This window comes from Anarhichas minor, unplaced genomic scaffold (genome assembly GCF_050575085.1).
Source record: "Anarhichas minor isolate MPS153535 unplaced genomic scaffold, ASM5057508v1 ptg000095l, whole genome shotgun sequence".
NCBI lineage: Eukaryota > Metazoa > Chordata > Actinopteri > Perciformes > Anarhichadidae > Anarhichas > Anarhichas minor.
Genome location: NW_027466541.1, coordinates 773600 through 785735, shown reverse-complemented (window position 1 = coordinate 785735; position 12136 = coordinate 773600). Strand labels below are relative to the sequence as shown.

Genomic DNA, 12136 nt, shown 5'->3' with positions numbered 1-12136 from the left:
GTTTGTGTTTCCAGCCTGAAGGAGTGAAGAAGGAGAGGTTCTCTGGAGGCAGACTGGACCCACAGGGACTCTACGGTAAGAACTGACCTCTGATCAGCTGCTGCTCTCTGATGACGGAGGAGACCAGTGGAGTCACTCTGCTCTGTGCTGCTTCAGGATCAGAGAAGAGAACGGTGGAGCTGAAGAACGAACCGCCGGCCAACGTTGTCCCCAACACGGCCGTGGAGAGGATGCTGACCATCAACGGTGAGACATGGAGCTGTGAAGAGTTACTCTGATTCTTTGTTGTTCCAGGATTAATCATCTAAATGTTATATATGTTTACATATAGGCAGGACCAGGTATCCTTCCTCCTAAAGTACAGGGACTAAACCAGGAGACAACCTCTGGTTCTTTAAGAGAAGTCAAAGCTTCATGTGTTAAAGCTGCATTCTCTCTAGTGTCCACCAGGGGGCGACTCCTCTGGTTGTATAGAAGTCTATGAGAAAATGACTCTACTTCTCTCTTGATTTATTACCTCAGTAAACATTGTAAACATGAGTTTATGGTCTCAATCTCTAGTTTCAAGTCTTCTTCAATACAGCATGATGTTCATTTAGTACATTATGGTCCATTTAGAGTCAAACAGACCATAAAGCAGGGGATGCTTTAGGGCGGGGCTACACGGTGATTGACAGGTCTCAATCATCGTCTTACAGCTTTAACCTTTTCACAGTGTTTTCACTTCATCAAAGTTAATTAGTAAAATGTTCGTCTTAAAAATGTTTTATTCAGCGTTCAGTTGTACGCTCCGCCCTCTTGTGTTACTGCTGGTTGAAAAAAAACAATATGGTGACGGATAAAAACCAAGATGGCGACCGACAAAAAACCAAGATGGCGACGGACAGAAAAACAAGATGGTGATGGCCAAAATGCTGAACTCGAGGCTTCCAAACCGTAGTCCACAAACCAATGAGTGACATCACATTGTGATATTTAATCTTTAACCAAACCAGAATCCCTGTGGCTGAAAAGCAGCCTCTGTCTCCCTCTGTAGACCGTCAGTGTAACTACATGTTCTGGGTGTGTTTATGAACCAGGTGAGGTTATCGGTGACTTCCTGTCGGTGATGCACAGCCCCGAAGGCCTCCAACAGCTCGTCAACCTACCGGCCGGGTCGGTGGAGGCAGTGGTGGGCGGCGTCCTCCCTCTGGCCCAGTTGTACCAGTACCTGGAGACCACGAGCAGCTGGGACGTCCTGGGAGGAGACATCAAGAGGAAGTCAGAAGACCTGAGACAGAAGATCAGAGAGGGTGAGGAGACGCTGACGGAGACCTGAGGAGGTCAACTTCCTGTTTACTCATTTACCCTGTTTATTGTGTGTGTGTGTGTGTGTGTGTGTGTGTGTGTGTGTGTGTGTGTGTGTGTGTGTGCGCGCAGGTCTGGTCAGTATCAGTTCATTCAAAGGGGGAGACTCCAGCTACAGCATGTGGATGAAGAGAGAACCCAGCACCTGGTGAGAACACACACACACACACACACACATATATTTATACATGTATATATATATATACATGTATACATGTATACATATATATATATATACATGTATACATATATGTATACATGTATATATATATATATATATATACATGTATACATATATGTATACATGTATATATATATATACATGTATACATGTATACATATATATATATATACATGTATACATATATGTATACATGTATATATATATATATATATATATATACATGTATACATATATGTATACATGTATATATATATATGACGGAGGACGAGGTCGAGATGCTGAAGGAGGATGACAGAGGAGAGGAAGCTCCTGATTCCACAGATCTATTTCCAGATCAAGGATTTATTCCAGAGCTGAATGGGGTCTCAGGACCATCATTCAGTGAAACAGAGTCTGAACTCTTGGACCTCCACACAGTGAAAGGGAAAACGATCTACACAAACTGTGTGAAAGTGCTCAACAGAAACAAACTGGACCAGAGAGCCGACACTGTGTGGAGACAGAACCTGAACATGGACATTGGTGCGAAACCAGTTTGGAGGGTTTTATATAAACCTCCTGTTAACAAGAGAACTGGTCTACAATGGAGGATCCTACACGGTCTGTTTGTAGCCATGGTCCATTCTGTGAGGAGGTAGAGACCGTGTTCCTCTGTTTCTATCACTGTGACAGACTCTGTAACCTTCTAACACACTGCAGGATGTTTCTAAAGGGTTTGGTGAGACCTGGTCCAGGACCACCTTCATAGGAGTCGGCTATAAAAAAGTGAACTCCTCCAAGTGGAAGCTGTTGGAGGAGAGAATAAACTGTGTTTACACAAGCAGGAAGAACCGAGTAGAGGACAGAGCAGCACAGGAAGCTCTCTCTAGTGTTTAACACTCCTTTTAATACAGTGTGAGGAGAAACTGTTTTAGTTTTAGTTTTTCTTTGTTTGTTGATTTGTTTTGATTATTGCCATGACAAGAATATTTAGTTCGTTCATATTGTTTTTAAGTAAATAAAGGTTTCTAAAAATCAAATCTCTCTCTGTCGCTCTCTCCCTGTCTCCCTGTCTGTCCTTCAGGCTGACAGCCCTGGTGGTGAAGACCCTGTCTGTGGTGGACCCGGTGGTCTCTGTAGACCACCACACTCTCTCAGACTCAGTGTCCTGGTTGATCCGCCGAGCTCAGCAGCAAGACGGGTCATTCACAGACAAGTCCTCCTTCAGAGCCAACAAAGTCATGGTCAGCACCTCCTCCTCCTCCTCTTCATCATCTTCCTCTTTGTTTGTGAGTGACCTTCCTCTCTTTGTGTGCTGCGTTCTGATTGGTTGCAGGCTGCAGGGACGTCTGCTGTCGACCAATCGGTGTATCTGACGTCCTTCGTGCTGATCGCGTTACACAAAGCTACCAACATCAAAGTCCCCATCCTGCATCTCCAGGTAAGGACACCTTCATCCTCCTCTTCACCATCCCCATCCTCCTTTCTCTTCCTCCTCCTCTTCCTCTTCCTCTTCCTCTTCCTCTTCCTTTTCCTCCTCCTCTTCCTCTTCCTCCTCCTCTATTTTTGATTCCATAAACCTTTAAATCTTCTCTCTCTAGTTCCACGATGACAGCATGAGGTCTGCAGTAAACTACATTTCCCAGCATGCCCTGGGTGTGAAGAGTGTGTATGTGCGTGCGGTGGCGACCTACGCTCTGACCCTTCGTGACCCCGACAGCATGGCGGCCTCCGAGCTGCTCAACAGTCTGGAGAAACTGGCTCGAGACAAAGGTGTGTTTCTACACAAGTTAAAGTGATGACTCATCATGAACGATCTACGACTATCTATTCATCTATTCATCTATTCATCTATGTATCTATTTATTCATTTATCTATTGATCTATTTATTCATGTATCTATTCATCTATTCAGCTATTGATCTATGTATCTATTGATCTATGCATCTATGGATCTATGGATCTATGCATCTACGGATCTATTGATCTATGGATCTATTGATCTATTGATCTATGCATCTACGGATCTATTGATCTATGGATCTATTGATCTATGGATCTATTGATCTATGCATCTACGGATCTATTGATCTATGCATCTATGGATCTATTGATCTATGGATCTATTGATCTATTGATCTATGAGCTATGGATCTATGGATCTATTGATCTATGCATCTATGGATCTATTGATCTATGGATCTATTGATCTATTGATCTATTTATTCATTTACTTTCTTTGTTTTTAGTCATTTAAGTTTATTGTTTATTATTTTCTTATGTTTTATTTTGTTCATATTATATTACCATTTATTGTGTGTGTGTATATGTGTGTGTGTGTATATGTGTGTGTGTGTGTGTGTACGTGTGTGTGTGTACGTGTGTGTGTGTGTGTGTGTGTATGTGTGTATATGTGTGTGTGTGTGTGTGTACGTGTGTGTGTGTATGTGTGTATATGTGTGTGTACGTGTATGTGTGTGTGTGTGTGTGTATATGTGTGTCTCCAGGTCACCCTGCTGTTCTCAGGTATTGGCAGGAGTCCAGCGTGTCAGCTGATTGGCTGAAACCCGACCAATCCAGCGGTCTGACAGTGGAGGCGACAGCGTACGTCCTGCTGACTGTGCTCATGAAGGTATGACAGCTCTTCATCTTCATCTTCATCTTCTCATACAGACATATACGTATACATTCAATATTAGAAGTATAAAGGTAAAGTGTGAGTAAAGAGTCGTACTGATGATCTCGAGTGGATGAGAGCCTGATGGACTCAACCACACAGATGTAAATAGACAGTGAAGAAACACTTTATATATTTATATGTATTACTTTATTGTATAATAATAATATTGATTGTTGTTTTGTGTTAAAGGGGAGAATCCCTTACGCCAACCCCATCCTGTCCTGGCTGACCCAGGATCAGCACTACGGAGAGGGTTTCTACTCCATACAGGTACACACATACACACACAACCCTATACTTCTGTCTTTGTGAGGACCCTCGTGAAGATAAAGGATTCTGGGGCCCCTCACCCAAACCTTCACTATCACACCTTAAGGCCGGACCACAACCCGGATCAGTACTCTAACCTAAACCTGGTTCTAACCTCAACCTTAAAGCCACGTCTGAGCCTTTGAAGACGTGAGGACAGAACAAAATGTTCACACACACACACACATGTTCATTTCTTCCTATCTGTGAGGTGACCTTCAACCTCCAACCTGTCTTCCTCTCTCTCTCTCTGGGCCTTTCTCAATACCCAAGTTCACAAGTCTGGACTTGTGCAAGTCCAGACTTCAAGTCCAGAGAACGCAGCTTACTGATGACATCACCACCTCAGCTGCTCTCATGAGTTTAATCCGTTTTTTTACTGTAAAGTATTTTTACAATCAAACTAAATATGACAACCCTGCTTTTTTCGTTTTCATTTAAAATAAAAAATGATATATTATTATGAGTGCTGGGCAAGTTAACGCGTTAATTTCGCGTTAACGCATTCATTAATTAACGCCGACAATTATTTTATCGCGCGTTAACGCATTTTTAAAATGTATTATTATTATTTTTTTTTTTTTTTAATTGAAAGACAAGAGACAATACATATACATAACAACAAGAGGATGACAAGAACAGTGGGATAAAAGCCAGCAAACATCCTGTAGTCAGGTGTGTATGTATGTGTGTGTGTGTGTGTGTGTGTGTGTGTGTGTGTGTGTGTGTGAGTGTGTGTGTGTGTGTGTGTGTGTGTGTGTGTGAGTGTGTGTGTGTGTGTGTGTGAACGTGTGTGTGTGTGTCCTTGAGCCTTTTGAGATGGGAAAAAAAAATAATAATAATAAAACAACAACAAAAAAAGCAGGTACGTATTTTTAATTTATTATTATTGTAACAGACTGTCTCATGTTTATCGTTTTGTATTGGAGATGATATGTCCCTTCAGGGTTGCCGTAGAGAAAAGGCAACTTCCGCTTCTGGTCGAGGGGGGGGGGCAGAAATAAAGAGAGAAGCTGCACCAGCTGTTGCTCTCTGGAGACTACTGGACATCGCTGCGGTAAAGTCAGCAGACACTTACATGTTAGTGCACCTATATGCTGACATTCACGGTAAACGCATTTAAACGGCACAGATCGGGAGCGAGCGAAGGACTTTGAAAGTTAGCGGAAAGATTAACGTGAGACAACATCCGGTTTTCAGAATAAGATGCCAACAAAGTATGAATTATATTCACATGTATAAAACATGCTACCTGCATCTCGTGAACCAAATGTTATTGCCTGTTTGTTCATATAGCAGTACTTTTAAAATAAAAGTGCGCAACACACTACTTTTGAATTCATTATTGAACTTTGCCATAACAATGTGATTAATCGCGATTAATCACAAAAAATCCATGCGATTAATCGCGATTAAATATTTTAATCGGTGCCCAGCACTAATTATTATATTAGTGTATTATATGTGTATGTATATATGTGTATATGTTTATATATATATATATATATATATATATGTGTATCAGTGGCGGGCCGTGCATGTTATAGCTGGGCCTTCACTGCTGTCCTGCAGCTGAAACACAGCTTTGGTTATTATTTGTTTTGTGTAAATATGAAGCTCAACACCTGTAGATGCACTAACTGCAGAGTGAACATGAACACGCAGAGAGTGCGTCTCCTCCCCTCTCTGACTGCAGCGTGAGGCTGCTGTGAGACTGACCTGTGAGAGCTTTGGGGCTCACGGCAGCACCGCTGCTCGTTCACCACCGAGCAGAACGTACGAGCTTTAACGTCAGAGTCACAGCACCAGACAAGTCTCTAGATTAGTCTCTAGTAGCTTTTGACAAAAAAAGTCTCCATGAGGGTTTGTAAAGTCACCAGATTTAGCGAGAAAGTTGGCAACACTGGCACCAACTAAATATGTCCCCAGAGCAACACTGGACGTAACAATGGTTCCTATCACATATTAAACCAAACAAAAATCCATCTTCATAAAAACAAGTTGTACAAATAATAATATACAAACAAACATCTTAAAGCTGCTGCAGATGTAAAAACAAACACATTTAACTTACCAGAGCTGCTGTTCACTATTTAAAGACAAAGTCCTCCTTTCTTTGTTAACAAAGAGTTTAATCTCACGGTTGTTCAGTACATCCGTGTGTTTTAGTTCCAGTAAGAAGTCCTTCTCCATTCATGGACGCCAGTGAAGACAGTCGAGCCTCCCAGTTGTATTTCTTGAACACGTTTTAATGCGTTTGAGGCTGAAAATGTCCGCTCCACAGAGGCAGCAGATATTGAGATTGTCACCGCCCAACATGTCAGGCTAGCCCACTGACCAATCACGTACTTGTAGACCAGCTAGCAGCTCTGACACGTCAAAGAATACGCCCAACATGTCAAACTAAAGATCTGATTGGTTGAACACTATGACAATCAACAATATGGTCCCCATTCACTTAAACTGCACATGGATTCACTTGTGAGTCTGCAGGCCTCTGCCTCTGTTCTTACCTAGAGACACAGAGGTGAGATCTGATTGGATAAAAGCTCTACTTAAAACAAGCTGCACTGGAAGCAGAGCAACTGAGGAAGACAGGAGCTGTGCAATGAGAACATAAGATAATGGGAAAATATTTATATAAATTATAATACATGTAGTGTATTTAAGAACAATTATTAAATTATAAAATAGATATAACTTTGTGATTGTGTTTAGTTAGTGCTGGGCAATGATTACATTTTTTAATCACATGAGTTTTTTGCGATTAATCTCATTGTTATGGCAAAGTTCAATAATGAATTCAAAAGTAGTGTATTGTGCACTTTTATTTTAAAGTGCTGCTATATGAACTAAAGGTCAATAACATTTGGTTTAAACACTTTAAACACATCAGGTTCTTGTTAGCAGCAGTGTTCCCTTTACACAGCAGCAGTTATAACACAGTTATAATGATTCTGATCATAGATATTCAGCCGGTGTTTACAACTTTATCTTCATGTGTGTAAGAGATGATATTTGAATATACACCTTGAAAACTGTAAACCTTCACATAATCAACGATGATTACCGTAATATGTGTGGTATTTGTTATAAATGTACGTTGGTACATAGAGGGTGATAAGAAGCTGTACATGGAGGGACTTAGGACCCAGGGGAGTGTAGGTGAAGCATGGAGCCTGTAGTCTGTAGCGTGGCAGTAACCTGCATGAGGAAGTTATGCTCATACAGAGTTGAGTTAAGAGCAGTTTGTTCTCACGTGCTTATGTGTTCATTTAAAAACACCACAACATGTATTTTAATATTGTCACGTTTGATCCTGTAACGAGGCATGTGTGTGTGTGTGTGTGTGTGTGTGTGTGTGTGTGTGTGTGTGTGTGTGTGTGTGTGTGTGTGTGTGTGTGTGTGTGTGTGTGTGTGTGTGTGTGTGTGTGTTTGTGTGTGTACAGGAAGTGACATTACACAAACAGCTGTTCACCGCTCGCTGCCCGGTTCTTGTGTTAAAAATGTCCGCTTAATAAAAAATAACTGCGTTAATGCGCAATAAAATAATACCGTGCTTGGCTCGATGTCAACTTTGAATTGGAACAGTAGTTGGGCTGAGACTGACGGGACTGATGACGTTTCACAAGTCCACGAGTCCACAAGTACAGAGAAGTAGGCATGTTGAGAAAGGCCCATCATCTCTCTTTACCTGTCTCTCTCTCAGTCTGTCTTTCTGTCTCTCTCTCTTAGTCTCCCTACCCATCTGTCTCTCTCTACCTGTCTGTCTCTCTCTACCTGTCTGTCTCTCAGGACACACACTTGACCCTGGAGGCGGTAACAGAGTACAGTAAAGTCGTCCCTCGAGCCGTCCTCAATCAGGACATCAACGTCCGCTACAGCAGGAAGGGATCGCTGGGACGAGTCCAGCTGAGCCAGAGCCAACCCGTGGCCACGCCCATCCAGGTGAGAGGGAGACAGGTGCACGACAGTGAGACAGACCCGGGAGAGGGAGACGGGTTCTGTGCTGCTGTGATTAATAACCTGTCTGTGTTTCTTTTGTGTTCCAGGTGATGAAGGATGATGACATCACCGTGTCCACAGGTTATGGGAAGGGCGTGTCCAATGTGAAGGTGGGTGTGGTTTAAAGTCAGTTTCCCTCCGTGTAAATGTCCCAGCATGCCCTTTAACTTTCCCTCACTGTGTCTCCAGATGAAGACGGTTTACTATGAGACCACCTCGCTGGGTCTGAGCTGTAACTTTGACCTCACCATAGAGGTGGCGGGCCCCGACACCTCAGGAGGTAATATTCAACCCAACTTTATCAACACTGTCTTCATAGCAACCTGCACAATATTATAGTTCTTAAGAACACGACTGTTGAGTTAGAGATGATGCAGCTTGTATCTACCTGTCTGTCTGTCTGTGTGTCTTTCTCTCTACCTGTCTATCTATCTACCTACTTGTCTGTCTCTCTGTCTACCTGTGTCTCTGCTCTCTGAGTGACCTTCTTCTTCTTCTCCTCCTCAGATCCTTCTCTCAGTGCTCCTCACCTGGTCGCCTGTGCAAAGTGAGAGAAGTATTATTATTAATATATTAAACTTCTAATACTTAATGTGAATATTAACATTCATGGTTTTGTCACTTTATTTAGAAATGTGAAAGTTTCCGTTAAAGATTCTCCCTCGACATCATCACTCAGCATCAAGAAATATAACATACATTATTTATGAATTAAGCTTGTTTATGTCAGATGAGTGTATTAAAGACATGATTTATATTTAAATGACGTGTTTCAGGTACAAACCTCCTCTTAACGAGGTCTCCACTGAGTCCAGTCTGACCGTGATGAAGATCCAGCTGCCGACAGGTGTGGAGGGTTACCTGGAGGACCTGAGACAGGTGAGCTCTGATCACAGCATGCTCGTCAGTGAGACAGGTGAGCTCTGATCACACGATGCTCGTCAGTGAGACAGGTGAGCTCTGATCACAGCTGTTTCTTCTTCAGGTGTAAGTGAATCGTTGTTTTTCAGTTCAGAGACTCAGACGAGCCGATGATCTCTCACTACGAACTACAAGGAACCACTGTGGTCATCCAGATGGACTCTGTGAGTAACAACAACAACAACGACAAACACAACAACAACAACAAACACAACAACAGATGACACACAATTATTAAACATGACGGATTAAAGTAGAGTTCATGTGAAGTAAATCCAGTAGAATGTTTTATTTTATTCTCATAATGTTTAGTCTGAGGTCACTTCCTGTCTGGTTGCTAGGTTCCCTCAGACGTCTTCCTGTGCGTTGGTTTTCGGATCAGGACCAGGTTCAGGGTGGGCGGGGCCAGCGAGTCCCTGTTTAGTGTCTATGAGCCTCAGGACAGAGGTGAGTGTGGATGTGCATCCTGGGATTTGTAGTCTTTATCGGGTCTGTTTGTAGTTCTACAGTCTTCAGAATCAAAATCATAAGAAGTTTGAGCTGCTAATTAAACTAATGTTAAACATATTATGAGATTATGAGTTACAGTGTTCATGAACTCAATCAAGCTTCTGACTTCAAGTCAAAATGTGATTAAAATAATAATCTATCTCATCACATGATCTCATTTGTCAGGGCGTGTTTAGCCTAGCTTAGCACAAAGACTGGAAGCAGGGGGAAACTGATAGCCTAGCTTAGCACAAAGACTGGAAGCAGGGGGAAACTGTTAGCCTAGCTTAGCACAAAGACTGGAAGCAGGGGGAAACTGTTAGCCTAGCTTAGCACAAAGACTGGAAGCAGGGGGAAACTGATAGCCTAGCTTAGCACAAAGACTGGAAGCAGGGGGAAACTGTTAGCCTAGCTTAGCACAAAGACTGGAAGCAGGGGCAAACTAGCTCTCTATCTGATATTTACCATAAAACGATCTGAAACATCAGAAACTCACTCTGGAGGATATTTTATTAAAATGTTGGATTGTTCCTTTTAAATGTCTTTTGTCCTGCAGGCAGTGAATGCACCAAACGGTTCTCCTACGAGCAGCAGAAGCTGCAGCGCCTCTGTGTGGATGAACAGTGTCAGTGTATGACAGGTAGCTGTGGGACATGTTTTATGGTGTTTAAGTTTATGTTTTTAGTTGTAACAACACATTAAATATGTTGTTGTTGTTGTTGTTGTTGTTGTAGCGGCGTGTGCTGCCTTCAGAGGAAACATCGATGTGACGCTGACAGCAGCCAAACGTACTAATGAGACCTGCAGACAGCACATCAAATATGGTGAGGATGAGATTTCATGACAGTTCACATACGTGATCAGAGTTCTGATGCTGAGCAGCATGAAGGTAGTACGTAGTCGTCATTACGACATCTATTGGTTTGTGGACTGATGTTTTGAAGCCTTGAGTTTGGCCTTTTATCCGTCGCCATATTTGTTTTTGTCCGTCGCCATTTTTCTTTTCATGAACAGAAAACACTGTGAAAAAGTTAAAGTTGTAAAATAAAAACACGTACAACTCCCAGACTGGACAACACTGTAGTAGAGACCTGTCAATCACCGTGTAGCCCCGCCCTAAAGCATCCCCTGCTTTATGGTCTGTTTGACTCTAAATGGACCATAATGTACTAAATGAACATCATGCTGTATTGAAGAAGACTTGAAACTAGAGATTGAGACCATAAACTCATGTTTACAATGTTTACTGAGGTAATAAATCAAGAGAGAAGTAGAGTCATTTTCTCATAGACTTCTATACAACCAGAGGAGTCGCCCCCTGCTGGACACTAGAGAGAAGTAGAGTCATTTTCTCACAGACTTCTACAGGAAGAGGATCTCTGTTGTATGTTTGGCGTTCAGGAACTCTTCTTAGACCTTTTATCTCCCTGCAGCCTATAAGGTGATGGTGAAGTCTTCAGCAGGAGAAGGAGACTTTATGACCCACACAGCCACCGTAGTTGAAGTCCTGAAGAATACAGATATAGGTAAAATAACTCTGCTCCTCGTGCCTCACTCTGATTGGACAGAAATTAAGTGGTGTGACATCACTGTTACCTGGATCTCTGTTGGTTTTGCAGAGTTTGAAGCGGTGAGTTCAGGGACGGTGGTGGAGCTGGTGAAAAAGGCCACCTGCAGCTCTGTTGACATCCAGAACAACCAGCAGTACCTGGTGATGGGAGCCAGAGGGTCAGAGGTCATGCTGAGCCAGGGCTTCAAGTCAGTGTCTCTCTACCACTCTCTCACCTGAACGTCTTCTCCTCCTCCTCTTCCTCCTCCTCCTCCTCTGACCTCCTGTGTTTCCTCCTCCAGGTATCGTCTCCCTCTGGACTCGGAGGCTCTGGTGGAGCTGTTGCCGTCTCCCTGTAGTTCTCCTGAGTGTTTGGACTACACTTCCCAGCTGGAGGACTTTGCTCTGGACCTACAGTTATCCGGCTGCCCCGACTCGTCATAACTCACCAGAGAAGAACTATGATCAACTCACACTTTAAATAAAATGGGTTTAATTCTTCTTTTACAAACGGTGTTCTCAAGTTATGCTGTCAATAAAAGTTACATCAAATAACTACGAGTCACTGATGTATAAATACACACACACACATATATATATGTATATACAGTACATATATATATATATATATATTATATTTAAGTAAGTGAAGTTTATTTATATACTTTCTACA

At 42.4% G+C, this 12136-nt stretch overlaps 1 protein-coding gene across 1 annotated transcript in view; it reads left to right on the top strand.

The window, feature by feature from the left end:
* The window catches only part of c5 (complement component 5), a 38354-nt gene extending 26447 nt beyond the window's left edge, over positions 1 to 11907 (top strand). The window contains 21 exon segments of the mRNA XM_076082510.1: positions 15 to 75; positions 157 to 246; positions 1080 to 1292; positions 1420 to 1495; positions 2595 to 2754; positions 2847 to 2951; positions 3112 to 3283; positions 4018 to 4142; positions 4380 to 4460; positions 8295 to 8447; positions 8552 to 8614; positions 8694 to 8784; positions 9012 to 9051; positions 9281 to 9383; positions 9515 to 9589; positions 9767 to 9872; positions 10471 to 10554; positions 10649 to 10738; positions 11348 to 11440; positions 11534 to 11672; positions 11766 to 11907. Coding sequence (XP_075938625.1) covers positions 15 to 75; positions 157 to 246; positions 1080 to 1292; positions 1420 to 1495; positions 2595 to 2754; positions 2847 to 2951; positions 3112 to 3283; positions 4018 to 4142; positions 4380 to 4460; positions 8295 to 8447; positions 8552 to 8614; positions 8694 to 8784; positions 9012 to 9051; positions 9281 to 9383; positions 9515 to 9589; positions 9767 to 9872; positions 10471 to 10554; positions 10649 to 10738; positions 11348 to 11440; positions 11534 to 11672; positions 11766 to 11907 — 2262 coding nt within the window.
* Positions 11908 to 12136: the final 229 nt, after the last annotated feature.